The 17500-nt window shown below is 39.0% G+C and overlaps 2 protein-coding genes across 4 annotated transcripts in view; both read left to right on the top strand.

Annotated features, from left to right (window-relative positions):
• fpgs (folylpolyglutamate synthase) overlaps window positions 1–266 on the top strand; it is a 57389-nt gene extending 57123 nt beyond the window's left edge. The window contains exon 15 of the mRNA XM_088434343.1: window positions 1–266. This exon is cut by the window's left edge and continues 395 nt beyond it. The gene's annotated coding sequence lies outside the window, so the exon portion shown is untranslated.
• Window positions 267–1613: 1347 nt separating this feature from the next.
• Window positions 1614–17500, top strand: part of skp2 (S-phase kinase-associated protein 2, E3 ubiquitin protein ligase) — a 22395-nt gene continuing 6508 nt past the window's right edge. Inside the window, exons 1-7 of one of the 3 annotated variants that reach the window (XM_088435208.1) lie at window positions 1614–1760; window positions 2324–2571; window positions 2650–2761; window positions 3756–3899; window positions 9002–9136; window positions 12848–12946; window positions 13026–13153. In XM_088435208.1, coding sequence (XP_088291334.1) covers window positions 2367–2571; window positions 2650–2761; window positions 3756–3899; window positions 9002–9136; window positions 12848–12946; window positions 13026–13153 — 823 coding nt within the window. In that variant the 5' untranslated portion in view covers window positions 1614–1760; window positions 2324–2366. The remainder of the gene's footprint in view (window positions 1761–2323; window positions 2572–2649; window positions 2762–3755; window positions 3900–9001; window positions 9137–12847; window positions 12947–13025; window positions 13154–17500) is intronic. The other 2 variants (XM_088435210.1, XM_088435209.1) reach the window with 2 other exon arrangements.

The raw sequence follows: 17500 nt of genomic DNA on the forward strand, positions 1-17500 counted from the left end.
CCTAAAAACTTCAAATTTGAATACCAATGCAGGAAAATGAATGTCTATTTTATAGATGTATATACGGGGTACCACATTTGGAGCAAGGCAGTTTCCCTGACGCACAACGGTGCCAAGTCTTAAGTCCCACCTGAAGTCAAATGTGTTTACATGATGGGTACATTCATCAAAACAAGATCTCACATTGTTTGTACTTCACTATTCCAAATGATAATTATTTGTATTTTCAATCAAATAAAAAATGTCTATATTGGAAGAAAAATCTATATTTGTAATATGTGACTTTAGTTTTTTTACAAGTACTTCCTGCTTTTATTCGTCCTTGTTTGACACTTATTTTCCATTCTAATAAAATATTAACACTAAAGCTCGCAAGAATCTACTTATGCACATTGTCTTCTATTTTGATTATTTTAGTAATTACCGGTACTCTTTGCACCTTAATCAGTATATATAATGCATGACAATATATATGCGCTATAATCATGAAAGATTAAATTTCATACAAATAGAAGTCATTTCTTTATAGTTCTCCCTAACCCATTCTCTAATGGGGAGTGCGGCCCAAAGTGACGCTGGTGTTTGGATGAACAAATAGATCTGGCTATGACTTTTTTTTTTTTTTTTCCGGCTTTTGCAATAACATCCAAAATAATCTCTCTAGTTACATTAGGGTCAAAAGGTTTGTACTTGGAAAAATGTCCAGTAATTCTTTGGATAAATTATGTAATTTCACTTCATTTATTTTGGGAAATTTTAGGTTTTTTTTTTTCCAGTGGCATCTTTACAGATTTGGATTTTGTTTTTCAATGTTCAAATCTTATTTTTTTCAGTTTCAAAAATGAGCAACTCAGAAAATGGATGTCTAGAAATCATTTTCCACTTGATCATTCCCTATTGATCTGTTTTTTGGCAGTACGTTTTTCAGTACAGCGTTGATTGGAAATCTGACGTTACTGAACTGGAAAGTCTGGTTTAAACTATGGCTCTAATCCGGCCTAAACTATGGCTGTTATACGTCAAATGCCTGAAATAGATTTTTAAATTGATGTTTGTTCCTGGCATCAATTCTTGTTGCTTTACAATTGTTCTAGGCCGGATGTCCAATGGGGGAGGTTTTAAGCCTTCTGGGCTGTCGTTCATGATTCCCCACTTAAGTGAAGCCAAGCCTTCAACTCCACATTAAGATCATGTCTGAAACTCAAAAACCAAATCGAAAACAAACGAAAACAATCTAAAAGTGAAATAATGGTTTTAAAAAATGAATATGAAAACCAAACATGCTACCAAAAAATTAAAACATTAAAATGTCAAAACCTATAGAATTGAAAAGTAAATTTATTCAAAAAATAATTACCAAAGTAAATCAAAATTCAATCCGAAAAAGAATTTTCACAGATTTTTTTTATTTAGAATCGTTGCATTTTTAAGTAAAAATCAAGACGAATATTCTTTTTTTTTTCCAAGGACAAAGCATTTGTGAATAGATCTGCACGCGACAGATCATATACGCAAATTATATTTAAACGTTATGACGTGCTTTTGATGGAGATTGCGCGGATGAATCTGTCAGAGGACGGATGTAGACTCGGCGCAGGGTAAGTGACGCAATGGTGTAAAGCGCCCTGCAGCTGGCGGCGAGTTTAAAAGCGGCCTAGTTTGGACTGCAAGTAGATACTATAGTAAACTTCTTCGGTAATTGCTGGATATCAATTCTGCCGCTTCCATCATCTTGAAACTGAGGTGATTCAAGAACACAGGTATGCTTCTATTGATTTGTGCATGACTCGAAATTATACTATGAGGGATGCCATCCAGCGTGAAACGAACGCTGCTTTCGAGGCGGTATTCCGGTTGCTGGAGGGCTTTTTCTTTACTGCTTAACAAGTGTCAGGTTTTCCACCGTGCAATGTTTAAAAAATGCCCTTTCTTAAAATATGCTAGTTTGCAAAATTGTTTACGTTTTCTCTTGGCGTACAGCGACCGCTCTTTGTGTTCGGCAAGCCTTACGCCCAATCCTTTCTCCTTCGTTTAGTACGACATATTAAGTGGAAAACAATTCCATATAGTCATTGTTACTACAACCTTTCCTGAAAGTTGTATGCATTTGTGTTGTTGTGTTTGAAACGACTTTTTTTCTGGATTTGCGCGGTAAAAAAAAAAAAGTTTATCAATTTGGCGGGCAAAGCCATTTTGCTGAAAAATATTCTCTCAAGCTAACTTGCATCCTCAGTAGATATGAATCAAAAGCGAATAAAGTGTTCACACTTGATCTGCATTAAAAATGCACAACAACATCGGTATTAATTTGTCTTCCACCAAGCGTGCCTCCGCAGAATTTAGACAGTCTCGATGTCCAGGGCGCCATGTTGTCCCAGGTCAAGAGTGGCAAGCGCAAGTGGCAAGACTTCCCGACTGAGGCCCTGGAGAATGACAGCACCCCAACGGAACTCATTCACCAGTGGTTACCTGGGAACAGACCACAACATTCTGTGTTCAAGGGCAAGGAGAATGAAGCAAACCGATTTGTAATTTCCAAACGAACAAGGAAGAGGAAAGAGTCTGGGTCAGGTAAGAACAGATACTGTCTTAATCATATCCTGCCAAATTGTCTTAATTCTTCAACGATGTGTTGATATTGTCCTACAGGCATTTCATGGGACCACCTTCCAGATGAGCTCATTCTCAGGATCCTCTTTTTTCTCCCTCTGCCAGACCTCCTCAGGACGTCAGTCATTTGCAGACGCTGGCACCGGTTGGCGTAAGGCTTTGAATTGCCCACTATGATTTTTCCTTGTTATTTATACAGTACAGTACATCATAATAACAGGTTCATAAGATCATTCTAGTCAAAAATATTTCCATTCATTCAATGGGTGGTTATTGCTACTAATTCGCAATGCTGTGAACTTTCACTGATCTATTTATTTTCACTTGCAGTACCTATTATTGGTAAATACACTGCATAAGTTGTTCTCAAACTATTTACACAAATCCCTACTTCAAAAATATTTAGCTGAATCACTGCAGAACATTTCAGAGCTTTTTGACAATTCTATGATCCACACTATCCACACAGCACAACTCAATGAAAGAATAGACTCTGTACTTTCCCTATACAGTGATCCCTTTTTTTTTTTTTTTTTTTTTGCGGTTGATGGGGACCGTGAAGTAGTGTCGCGCCCCCCCCAGCCCCACGGATTTTTTTTTCTAACCCTAACTGTGAAAAGTCTTCATGGTATACATATTTAAGACAAATATTACTGCAGAAAATCTATTTAAAATTTGGGAGTGGGTTACAACTCCTGCCTTCATTGGGAGATTGCCGCAGAGGTGTGCCTCTTGAGCTTAATGACTGATTGCTTGGCCACTCAGGTGAGAACACCACTATTTTTTGGGGGGGGTCGTGAAAGACAAAAGAAAGCTTTGTAATCCTGTGATCCCGACTAGTACGTGCAGATAAGACACGGAAAGAGAAGCCAACTCCGCAATATAATTCCCCCCTACTTACTTTGCAATAAGCAAAGTAGAGAGGGATCACTGTACATCATTTTTAGACATGTTTGTTTTGTTCCTCTTCTCTACCTTCCAAAGTTTTTCATTTTCACTTTTTACATTCTGGCTCATTATTACATAATTATGTATTACTTGACTTATCACTGATACTAAAAAAACAATGCAGAGTTGATTATGTTTTCGGCCTTTGAGAATCCTTTCAGTCGATAATTAGCTTGTTCCTTGTTTGTGCCTTCTAGGTTTGATGTATCGCTGTGGCACAGCGTGGACCTGGAGGGAGTGAATGCTACGGGGCCAGCACTGAAGCAGGTGTTGAAGACCGGAGTGAGCAGGTTACGATGCCCTCGCTCTTTCATAAACACCCTGCACTTAACGGGCATGTGGTAAGTTCAGATACAGTATTTATGTGGCTGGTCTGAGTTTAGTGAGTCACCAAATTGTCTGGAAAGTTATTCAGTCAAGGGCATAATTTATTATATACTGTATACATTAGACCCTCACCATATGAAATTAATCCGTTACAGGGTTGGGATCATAAGGCGAAATCATCGTATGGCGGGAATAGAAACCTATGGTAATTAGCTAGTGCGTGTAAAACCCAAGCCTAGATAAAAAATATATAAAGGAAAAATACATTTTTTTTTTTTTTTTTAACCTTTTGGGTGATATTGACCCGAGCCACTTAAGGCCACATAATCCCTAGCCAGGGTAGCCTAGCCTAGCATTCTTCATATTTCTTATTTATCCCCATCTTAGTTTCCATACTAATCATCTTCTCATTTCTACCTTTAACATCACTAACAATCTTGGGACCCATGGCTAACCAATTAAAGTTGGAATTAAGCAGTAAAATGCACATTAAATACGTCATGATTTCGAGGCATGTTGGTATGGGGTGTGGAAAAGGTGGACAAAACGCAGGGGAAGCTGGGAGGATGGTGCTCAAAAAATAGAGATTTAAATAGCTGAGGGAAAAGTCCAACCAGAACTGAACAGAGATTGAAGTAACAAAACAAAACTCAAAACAGAAGCTAAGCTCACGGGGTAATGACAGGAGGACAGCGACTGGCAGTCGAGGAAAATGGGGGACTGGAAGAAGGCTCTGACATGTGGCAGCAAAAACAATGACGCAACAGGGGCAATGACCCGACAGCTAACTGAACACAAACTCTGGCTAATTAAACTAGAGGCTCAACAAGGAAACACGAAACAACTGAAGAGGAGCAACAGGCAAAGGGAGCTGATTGGGTGACACACGGAGGGCAGGTACACAGACAGGTGGAATCTACTAATTCTTTCAGCCTCAAACTAAGTGTTTTTTGTTTTTTTTTCAAACGTCCAAAAAAAATGCCTCAAACAATATTAATGTGGAATACCTAGGGGACTCATATTATTGTTTCAAATTTGCAACATCTGCCTGGAGAGGGCTAACACTAACAAGGATAGACGCAAAGGGAACCAAAAGGGAACCCAAAACTTGAAAATACCAAAACCCCCCAAAACAAAACACAAAAAAAACCAAACAAACGACCCAAACCCACAACAGAAACATGACAAATTTACAATAATGTAAGCACTCACACGAGATCAAGTCTTTAGCTTGTTGGCATCTTAGTAAAAATGCATTGTAATGTATTACTTTGATCTTGTTTGTAACGAGTACAGTGTTACTATTTTTTTTGTGTGTAATATATTACATTACCGCGTTACAGTAAAAAGTAATGCATTACAGCAGGGGTGTCCAAACTTTTTGCAAAGTGGGCCAGATTTGGTGTGTTAAAAATGTAAGGGGGCCGACCTTGGCAGGCGTTCTATGCATATAACAGCAATGAATTTAAATACATTTCAGCGAGCCGTTTTGTGTTTAACATTTGCTTTTTTTTTTTCATTTCAGCTACCTTAAGCATGTGTTTTGGTTAATTTGAAACATGCATATCAAAATTGAATTGATATTAAATATTGAAATTGAATATTCACTTAACTTCACTTTTTTTTTTAACACTAACTTTTTAGTAACAGTTAAACAGAAGTAATTGTACTCTTGGGTGCAAATTACATTTAAAACAAAAAAATATCTCACCATGGCAGTTTAATATTTATAGAATTTTTAAACAATAACAGAATAGAGCAAGTAATAGGCATATCAACAAGTGCAGGCTTCATTTAAAATATGAAATTAGTAACTATAAATGTTGATAGGATTTTTAAATGTTTATTATTCTGGAGTGAAAACTTACGTTTTACGTTACGTTTTCTGACTTATCGAAAATGAAAAATGACGGGTGTGATGGGTGAAACTGAGATCTGGTGTGCAGGACAAAGGCCAGGTGTGACTCTCTGGCAGTAGTATGGATGCGCAAAATGTCTTTTAAGCGAGAGTCCAGTAGCCGTGTCATCACATGGCTCTTCTTTAAGATCATAACCGAGAATGTCTTCTCACACAAATACGTCGACCCGAACAAGCTTAGCATTTTCTTACCGAATGCTCGAATCTCTCGGAAACTTGTCCTTATCCAGCTGTCGGTAAAAGTTGGCGATACTGTATAAAGGTGCTGGTGCTGACCTCAGCTCACTGCGTCACACTGCAGCTCAACTTTCCTCCTTTAGTTGATTGTCGCCATTTTAGAAAATTAGGGACTCATACAGTCAATTACTCATATAACTACTACTATTACTCATATATTAATTTGTTGTTCCTAATTGAGCCTAGAGATAGCAGCATTTAGCACACGCAGGTAACAGCGCTGCTGCTCAATGTACTCTCCATGCGGGCCAGACGATTTTATGACAGAGGCTGTGGGCCGGATGGAAATTGACCACGGGCCGCATTTGGCTCCCGGGCCGGACTTTGGACATGTCTGCATTACAGTAATTACAAGTGGTGAGCTGTCAGGGCCAGCAAGGCCTTCTCTGCTAAAATAACCTATTATCATAACTATAATAAACTATAATAATTATAATAACTATAATAAAAGTCAATTTCATTTTACAATCATTTTTACTAAATATATATATTTTAGATATGAAATTATTCTCCATATCATGTTCTTTTCGTGTCATTTTAAATCCATTTGGTTACACTCCTTGCAGTGCTGTAGTTTTATGTTAGATTTTTTTAGCCAATTAGAATTCAGCTAACTTGTGTCGCTATGTTGTGTGAAATCTGCTTTTGCCAGAAGCCAGGACATTCGCATCAACACAGTGCCAGCTTCTGTGCAAGCGCAGATCAATATGTCAGTGGCCCTAATGCTTTTTTGACAGCTGTAATAGTCAATCGAGCCATAAGTTTGTCATCTAGAGGCCTCACGTTGAACGTGACGTGACTGGATGCTCACTGCACGAAGGCGGTGCTACATTGAGCCACAATTATTATTATTATATTTTTAAACTTGCCCAATTGAAAACTTTTGATCTTTCTCACTACATTTATGACAAACCAGATATAAAGATGAACTTTTTCAAGTGCGCAGCTAAATTGATCAGGAGCATTATCAGTCACAATTGTTTGTAACATATTATTTAGTACAGTAGAGACAGAATTTTCATTCATTTGCATGTATGTGAGTAATATGTGTTGGTAAATTATTTGTGAGTTTTCATACATTTTTTTGCATTGATTAATAACTATATGCTTTATGTTCTGTATGAATGTTTTCTTGGTTAGCTCTTTTATTTCAATAGTGTCTCTTCCTTAAGAGCGAAGTGAAACTATACTGTCGTCACTGATTCGAGTATAAGCTTCGTCCAAGCTAGACATCAAGCTAAACTCTCAAATGATGACGCAAGACGTCCTCATAGTAGTTTGTAGCTTTGAATGCGCATCTTGGCATCAACATCAGCAGAGTGAAACTATGAATAAAGGTAACACTAATCAACCATGTTTTCCGATAGCACACATTCACAGCAAGGTTAAAAGAGCAAAAGCAATGACCTTATACATCACTTTAGCTTTTAAATATGACCTTAACAATTTAATGAACAACATTATGCCTACAGGTGTTGCCCCTGTTGCATTTCATTATGCGTTTTGGTCCACACGGTTTTGATCACGTCTTTTACGTCAATTGTGTAACTACCATGCTCGACAGCTTACCAAGCTTCCTGTTTGCACAGTTTGCGGCAAAATAAAAGCATTGCAAGAGTCGTCTAGAACAAATTACTGTAACTGAAAGGCAGAACAGAGACATTTAAACTTGCAGCTGTCGGAAAGAGACAAGACTGCGGTCAAACAACGCACGTAGACAATCTCGAAGAGGGCTGCGGTGGCATCATGACAGCGTCTAGCCAACAGGAATCGTGTCGATTTATTTTATTTAAATATCGATTTAATTACCTTTTTATATCGATTTAAATCGAAGTCAATGTCGCGATTCCGATTAAAATTTATTTTTAGGCACACCCCTAGCTAGTGTAGTTAAGTGTCTTTTTTTTTTTCTCCGAGCTGTCCCATGAATATGTATTACAAAAATTACTAAAATGTGAAGATTGTATTCACTTTTGTGAGATTTTGTACATTTCTATCTTCAGCAAGCAATACTGTAATTTAAATGGTAAAAACCCGGAGTGTTCCGATCCATTACTGATATCCAATGTCTGTCTCATGGCAAAATATGTCAATAAAAAGAAAAAAATCAACATCATATGATATCAATCTACAGCAAAAAAAAATATTTTTCCAAGTTCTTTGATTCATTTTGTATCTGTTTTATTCAGATTAAACATAAACATTCTCATGTTTGAAGTATAATTTAGGTCACTAGTTTCAAAGGCTAGGCCCACCACAAACATAAACTAAATGATCCGGCAAACCACATCATTTTATGTGGCCCACGAAATGCTGATTTGACTTCAAGTTTCTGGCTAAATTATTATTAGTCTTCAACTTTAAAAACATTTGGGGGACGACTAGTTTTTTATTTTATTTTTTTTAATTCCCAAACTCTCCTTTGAACAGTTTTTGCCAGCCTCTGATTTCATAACTAGGTAAGTGTGTTACGAACACATTTAGAATTGATTTGATTTCACAGTCAAACTCTTGACAGAGACTACAATTACAATGTGTCTCACAGTAAAAATGAGTTTGACACCCCATTTAAGTAATCCAAATGTTTGTTTGGGATACATGTGTTACGAACACATTTAAAATTGATTTGATTTCAACAGTCAAACTCTGACAGAAAATACAATTACAATGTGGCTCACAGTAAAAATGAATTTGACACCCCTGATTTAAGTAATCCAAATGTTTGTTTGGAATATATGGATCTTATTTTTTCATTCATTCAATCCTGTTGCTGACTATTTTATTGGATAGTACCACTTGATAAAGTCTCTACTAATAAAAAATAAATCAAAACCTGTATCATTCCTGCTGATATCTGATCAGTATCAGACAGTACTCCAGGCTTTAGTATCTGTATGGGAAGTGAAATTTTTTTGTTGAGACACCCCTAGTGAAAACTTGTTTTTGTGTGTGTTTTGTTAGCACACTGCAGCTTACTGAAATGGACCTTTCCAACTCCATCATTACCACACCCACTCTTGAGAGCATCATCTGTAACTGTAAACTGTTAGAGTGTCTTAGTCTGGAAGGCCTGCAACTCTCCGACAACATTATCAGGTTAGTTCTCTCCACTGCGCTTTCTTCTGTAGTTGTAGGCAATAAGAGCCCATAACAACATCTAAATTTAAATGACCCATATCACCGTGCTGATGCTGAGTGAATACAAAAAAAATAAATAAATAAAACTACGTCACAATGTGTATATTTCCAAAACTTTGGTCCTCACTAATTGCCATTCTGGGCTGGGGATGCTGTATGTCTTTATCATATCGTCATTGAAATATGAACACTCAAGAATTTAATATTGAAATCGATTTACATGAAAATGGTTAACTTGTGGAACAATGTATACAGTACATTTACATTGTGTTCCAAAACAGTTGACCATACATCTGACCATATTTATAATTTTACAAGATTCCAGTTGAATGGAGGCAAGTATCACATTTCAGTATTTCCACACTTTCCTTGTGATAATTGATCAGGTCCTAGTTCTGTGATGTTCCTCTTTCTGAACCTTTTCAGTGCCATGGGCGACAATCTTCGTCATGAAAAATACTTAAAAAAAAAATACTACAGTTAAACTTTTTTTATTTATTTTTAAATGACTGGTAGATGACACTCATGGCCAGCCCTCCTATTAATACTAAGTACTTTAGTTGTGTAGTTATACACTATATATACGCAAACTATACTCTTATTTTGCCATCAAAAACACATTTACCCTTTTTTGTTCTTAGTTTTTTCAAATGGAAGGACTGTTGAGCTGTTTCAGATGACACTAGTGACGAAACAAAAAATATTAGTGTCAAAGTCACTTGTGCAGAATAAATATCTCACAAAACATTTCACAAAAAGCAAATTTTCTCCTTTAGTCCAAATTAGCTTAATGCCACTCAAATGACCTATTTTTTAACAGAATAAGGTAGAATTTTAATTTCTTTTTCTACGTAAAGAATGGAATTAAGTCTTTCGTATAGTACCACCAATGTGTACGTAGCCATAGCACATTACATTTTCTCGAAAGATCCGTCCAAATGCTCGAAATCGGCTTGCGCGGTAAGGCAGTGGTTCTCAACTAGGACTAGTACTAGTACCCCTGGTGGTACTTGAAGGAACTTATGGGGCAACTCGAGATTTTAAATTAAAACAAACATGCAGAAATGCTTTGAAAATAATGATTACATTGTTTCAGGAAAATATAAGTTCATAAAACAAATTTTAAATTCAGTAGGTTATTCAATTTCTTTATTGTACAAACACAGATTCTCCCCCCTACTGGAATGGTTCGACCCTACTTGTCATGTGCCACCTCTCGTTACCTGTGAAGTTAATGATTTAATATTATTCTGTGATCAAATATTAATTTGTAATTATTTATTTTTGAGACAGGTACTTTCTGTTGATTATTTTAGGGGGGACACACACATTTTTTAATAAGTTAATGATTTATGTGAATAGATTACTGTCATCTCAAAACGGGATGCTTTATGTTTAATATTTTTCTGGGGACAATATTTATTGATAATTATTTTTTGTTGATGGACAGGTCTGACACTTTATATTGATTATTTTTTTGTGTAAAAATATGTATTAAGTTATTCCTTTTTGATAACAGATTTCTTCTATAATCCAAAAGAGGACATTTTAGGTTGTTTTTTTTTTTTGTGGACTAATGCAAATGAAGTTGCAGGGGCCTTAAACCCCAGTCCTCGAGGGCCACAAACATGCATGTTTTCCATACTGCTCTCTTAAACACACTTGATTCAAATGATTCGGATCATTTTCAAACTCCTGCAGAGCTTGCTGATGAGCTAATAATTTAATTCAGGTGATTTACTGACAGAAGCATCAAAAACATGCAGTACTGCGGCCCTCGAGGACTGGAGTTTAAGACCTATGAATCAGATGCTGAATGCATGTTTTATTTTTTATTTTTTTTTTAACCCCAAAATGTTTTGAACTGGTTGAAGGGTACTTGGCTCAAAACATATTTCACAGGGGTACATAACTAAAAAAAGTTTGAGAACCACTGCTCAAGGGGTCACCTTTTCAAATAACACTTGGCACTGAAAGAGTTAACTCCCGCAATCTTTTTGTGAAGTTAATAAAAAAAATAAAATAAGTGGTACAATGTAGCATTGTACAGGGAATGTCAGAACACAATCATTTGGCCACAGTTCACATTGCACTGAGTACAACACACTTCACATCACAAAATGCGCAAGAGTGGCCACCTGTTATTGTGACAGTCTCATTCAGAAACCTGTGTGGCAGGCCTTACCCCAAAAATGTAATTTTGTAATTTGTCATGCCACCCAACATATGCAACACAAATTGGTACAGGTCAACACACGCACACTTAAGTCGTTGCACAAAAATCATGCCATTTCATCTTACTGCTACCAATCCAATACCCACTTCCATTTTTTCAAAAGCGCAAGGATGTATTTTCCCAAAAGAAGTGAAAGGGTTAAAGATGCTTAATGTTCACTTAACTCATATCCATATTGTATCAAGATATCTGCTAAGAATATCTTCTCATTCACACAGCCTTAATGCCAGTACAGAAACGAACGTGATATTTTCAGGTGAAGACAGTTGTGTTTGCAAATACAACATCCACTTTATTTTGGACAGTTTAATGAAATAGCTATAATCATCCATTCGAAAACTAACCTCTTTCAAGTGGTGACTACGCTGACAACAGTAAACATGAAAAACATGCAATGCCCGAGTAATATTACTACAAATACCCCCCTGACGGATTAGCATACCGCTCGCTCTCTGTAGGGGGAAGGGCAACCTGTGTGAATGTCAAAATTACCCAAACTCACTGCACAAAAAAAAACTGAAAAAAAGAGGAGGAACAATGTAGAAGGACAAAGTTGTTACACTTTTTGGTTTGTGCAATTAGATGTCCTATTCTGTGACATCCTATTAAAAGCAATATTAAAACTTTAACTTCTCTTGTAAGCATATCTACTGTAAATCTTTGTGTGCGTGTGTGTGGAGGTGCAAAAAAAAAAAAAAAAAAACCTGCCTTAAGTTTGCGCGACAGGGCAGGATGGTACGTCCGGCAATGCGATGGACACGTATGGCGCAATGCGAGATGCCGCACGTCTCCACGCGAAGCTGCGCTGCGCGTAATTGCGCCTGTCGCGTGAAGTAAAAAAATGTTACCTTCTGTCGCGTGTCATGTCGTGACAGCCAATCAACTTCGGGAAGGTTCAACGTCTCACACGAGGCAGGAATGAATCATGGCGGCCGGTTTGCGGTCACCAGGTGCTGTCCAACATGGCCAGCTGAGCTTTCAATACAAAAACGGAACCAAGCAAGAGCACTCATCTGGCTAGTAGAATGGCGGAAGGGAGAACTTTCCGGATCCAGTGTAAAGTGGACAGCAAGCCGACTCCCCTCCTTTCGCGTGACAAAAAGTGACTTCACAAAAGTGATCATCTTGATCCCGCTACAAAACGCCTCGCGTTGTGCGTAAACGACGCGCTTTGTTGTGTTCTGTGTGCATGTAGCATAAGAAAATAGATTTTGTGCTCTGCAGGCACGAGAAATGTTGATGGTGTGCAATGTAACAAGATCTCTTCCCATTCATATTAAAGCGCAAACCTATCTTTAGTAATTGCCGAGTGTTGATATTATGCAGCGGGTAGATTTCATTTTAAGGTAACCAATAAAATACAGTGCAATCATACTGGAGGACTGGATGTTTTGAAAATGGTTGGATGTTTACTCTTGACTTTTATCTTGCAGTAATCTGGGCCAGAATGCGCATCTACGACAGCTCAACCTGAGTGGCTGCTTCGACTTCTCCGCTGATCCTCTCACTCGTATGCTACAATCCTGCTCCAGGTCCATTCTTGATTCATTCTTCAATCTCTACAAAATAATGCCTTCATCTTTATGTCCTTTTGTTGACTTCTGCCTACAGAATAGAACAATTGAACATATCATGGTGCCGTTTCAACAGCGATCATGTAAAGAGCGTAGTCAATCATCTGAGCTCCACTGTTACACACCTCAACCTCAGCGGATACAGAGATAGCCTCACACAAGACGGTGAGTAGTGGACATTTGAAATATTTAAACTGATAAGTAAAGCATTAGGTGGCACGGTGGAGGAGTGGTTACCATGACTGCCTCACAGTTGGAAAAACCAAGTTCAATTCCAGCTCGCTTCAGCCTTTGTGTGTGGACTTTGAATGTTCTCCCTGTGCCATCATGGGTTCTCTCCAGGCTTTCAGTCTTTCTGCCACATTCCCAAAGCATGCACGGCAGGTGTATTGGACACTCTAAATTGGCCCCAGGTACGATATTTGCTTGAAGGTTTGGCCGTCCCTGTGTGACCTGTGATTGGCTGGCAACCAGTTCAGGGTTATCCCCCGCCCACTGCCTGAAGATGGCTTGGATAAGCACCAGTAAGCCTGAGTACCTAGTGCGGATAAGCGCCTATAGAAAACTGATCGATGGAAGTAAGAAAGAATTCTATGCATTTTCTGTCATTAGTATAAGACATACGTCGATACACGGCAGTCAACATGGAAACGTGTAACCTTACCCATACTATGTACTTTTATCCCCCTGCTCTGTTTGCTTGCCTTTCTGCGACTAACATTGTTCTGATAAACAAATACATTGACCCACTAACCAGAGAGGCCAGGACAAACACACACACACACAGCATGCAAATGAAAATACACATGGGCTGTGTCACTCACGTCAATAGATTAGTCCAACTGCAGTAAGAGACAAACTTTGACTTGCTCAACAAAACTACTACTACTAGTAGTAGTATTACCACTTTAGGATAGTGTTGAATTTATAGGTGTGGTGGATTCCACTTTCCTGTTACTACACTTAATTATTTGCATGTTCATTTAATCTCCATTAAAAGGTAAATACTGAAACAATACAACGAAAGGTCAAGCAAAACACTCACTGTAGAGTTCAGTTTTGATCAGAGTTTATCTCTGAAGTCCAATAAGATACAATCCAATACAGAGCTGATCTGGGCCTCTTTCCTCAACCTGCAAACAAGTCGGACAAAAAGGGCAACTCAGAACAAAACAGCCCATCATGATTTACTCAAACTTATCTACTGCTAGGAGGATGTTGTGAACAGTCGTCTAGGGCAAGTAAATCTCCATTTAAACCACTCCAGTTCTCTGCACTCTCCAGCCAAAATATGTTCATAACCTTGACAATAACACCACCTGTTAAAGTCATTCTATAATCAGGCACTCATAATACACAAGTAAAAGTCAAACTGATCAAACATTACTGCATATGTAAAACCATAAAGTAAATAAAAGTAAAGTAAAGTAAACACAACAAAGGGTCAAGCAAAACACTCACTGTAGATATCAATTTTGATCCATGTTTAACAAGTCAGACAGGAAAAAAAGGGTGACACTAAACAAAACAGCCGATCATTATGTACTCAAACTGTAGTAAAACGCTGAACAAAGACGAAATGTACTATAACGTAATCCAGAAACAATTAAATGTATTGCAATTTTACAGAAGCAGAATAAATGTAGTGGACCAATGCACATGCAATCCAACAATAGACACTTTTATGGGGTAGTAACTATGGGACAAGATCAGTCTGTTTGGGACAAGATCCGTTTTTTTTTTGTTTGTTTGTTTTTTTGAGCCAGAAGTGCAACAACACATGGGAGAATGTGCTGCATGTCATATTGAAGTAAAACAGCTCCAGTACACTGTGAGAAAGCTAGCCAAATGCTTCCAAATAAATTGTACCATCACTAGTAATTCACAACACGAATGGCCTTGGTACGCTTTTATCTTGAAAATCTTCCAGGAACAACAGGTTCGAGGATTGCCGCCACGACAGGCACCATTCACCTAAGGTCACAACTCCTATCAACTGCCTCAACAATGGAGGCTCGGAACATGGTCCACTCGGACTCTATGTCCCCCACATCCTGCCAGAGGTGGGAGTGGAAACTCCTTCTGACAGGGGAGTCTTGAGACATTCTCAGCAGAGCCTTACAGTACATTTTTGTCTGCCAGGTTTGACATCACGCCACCAGGTGGTGATCACTTGACAGCTCTTCCCCTCTCTTCACAGAGAGTGTCCAATACGACCACAAAGTTGATCATTAAACTGCAGCCTAAGGTGTCCTGCACCTGACTCCTACGGTCCCTCCCACAGGTAGCGAGCCCATGGGAAGGGTAGGCCCACGTTATCCTTTCAGGCTGAGCCAGGCCAGGCCCCGTAGTTGCAGGCCCGGCTACCAGGCTCTCTCCAACAAGCTCCACATCCATCCCAAAGTTTTTATTCATCATAAGTGTTTACTGAGCCTTCCTTAATCTGGTCCCTCACCTACGACCTGTTTACCATGGGTGACCCTACCAGGGGCTTAAAGCCCCAGCCACCTTAGCTGCTGGGATCATTGGGACACGCAAACCAATCCACCACGTTAAGGAAACGACTCATGGAGGGGCAAGTCAGGTTTATTTGTATACAGAGAACATTCAATGCGTCAGAGCATGGTGAGCGCATGGTTACATCTACCATCAGCCCTGAGCACTACAGAAGTGTCTTTATGCAAGGGATGATATCCAAGGAAAATCATTAGACCATCTGGTGGCTTGGTGTGTAAACTACTTTGGTCAAACATTTTTTTTCTCATCTCTCATTCGCAACTGAAGGGATGCATTAATTGCAATAAATGCGTAGTAAAACATCAGATTTGCAGTATATTAGAAATTACAATTCAGAATAGAATGGGGCTTTGTACGCATTTTGGTGGCAGTTTTTCCTTCATGCCCATATGTCAAAGTCAAGGCCCGCGGGCCACATCAGGCCCGCAAGAGTGTTTTATCGGGCCCCCGTGATGATAGTAATTTATTATTAGATCCGGCCTGCAGCCCGCTGCAAGCCAGCAGCCCGCAGATATATTGTACACACCAATACTACATTTCCCACGGGGACGCGCTGAATGGGAGGCGGCTTCATATAATTATTTATTAGCAATCGTCAGCATAACAGTAAAAGTTATCTTACAGATACCCATCAACAATGGCAAAAGGGAAGGTGGACCATGAAAACCGGGGGTTTCAAACAAGGTGGGAGTTATCGTACATGTTCACGGAGGTAGCTGGAAAACCCATGTGTCTTCTATGTGGAGAAAATGTGGCGGTGATGAAAGAGTATAATATGAGACGGCATCATGAAACAAAACACGTGGACAAAAACAAGATTATGGACAAGGAACAAAGTCTACATAAGGTTGAGGAATTAAAACGAGGCCTCAAATCTCGACAGGGTCTGTTCAGAAAAGCCAAGTCACAAAGTGAGGCTGCTGTTAAGGCAAGTTTTATTTTAGCAGAGGATATCGCTAAATCAGCCCGGCCATTTACAGAGGGGGATTTCATCAAAAACTGCATGCTTAAAGTCTGTGACGAAGTTTGCCCCCAACAAAAGACAGCTCTTTTTAAACGTCAACCTGAGGAGAAATACCATTGCTGGGCGAGTAGCCCTGCTTTCTATCAATCTAAAAGAGCAGCTTGTTAATGGGAAAAGATTTCATCGCATATTTCCTGGCTGTGGACGAGAGCACAGACATTTCTGACATTGCCCTGTTGTCAGTTTTCATCCGCGGAGTGGACTCCAGCCTAAACGTGACGTGAGGAGTTGTTAGCGTTACGTCCTATGCATGGCACAACTACAGGACATGATTTGTATGAAGAGGTCTCAAGATGTATAAACGAGATGGAGCTGCCTTGGGGAAAACTTGTGGGTTTGACAACAAACGGAGCACCTGCGATGTGTGGACATAGGAGTGGACTGGTGGAAAAGGAGAAGATGCAGAAGGAAAACATCTCTGGTTATATCACGGAGCATGGTGATATGCTCTATCACACTGACGTGCGGAGGCTAAGCCAGGGAAAGGTGTTGTGCGGATGTTTTGAGCTTCGTGAGGAGATTTGTCGGTTCTTGGACCGCAAAGGGAAAGACACACTACAACTCAGAACGAAAGGTTTTTGTGTGAAATGGCTTTGCTGTGTGACATTACGACTCATCTGAAAGCAATGAACGTGCAGCTGCAGGGTCGGGCTCGTGTCATCTCTGATATGTACAGTACAGTGAAGACGTTTCAAACCAAACTGACTCTGTGGGAGGCACAAATGCGGAAAGAAAACTTGAGCCACTTTCCTAGCTGTCAGACCATGAAAGATAAGCTATCTACCAGTGTTTTCCTGAGCGCAGAGTTTGCTGATAAAATTAGTGTACTTGCCGCTGACTTTCGACGCCGATTAGCTGACTTTGAAGCACAAAAAAGTAGGTTTGCACTGCTCAGTAATGCATTTGCAGTTGATGTAGAAAGCTCACCGCCAAACCTCCAAATACAGTTGATTGAGTTACAATGCAATGAT

The sequence above is a fragment of the Hippichthys cyanospilos genome, chromosome 15 (assembly GCF_059441005.1).
Source record: "Hippichthys cyanospilos isolate Australia breed blue-spotted pipefish chromosome 15, RoL_Hcya_1.0, whole genome shotgun sequence".
In the NCBI taxonomy this organism is placed as follows: domain Eukaryota; kingdom Metazoa; phylum Chordata; class Actinopteri; order Syngnathiformes; family Syngnathidae; genus Hippichthys; species Hippichthys cyanospilos.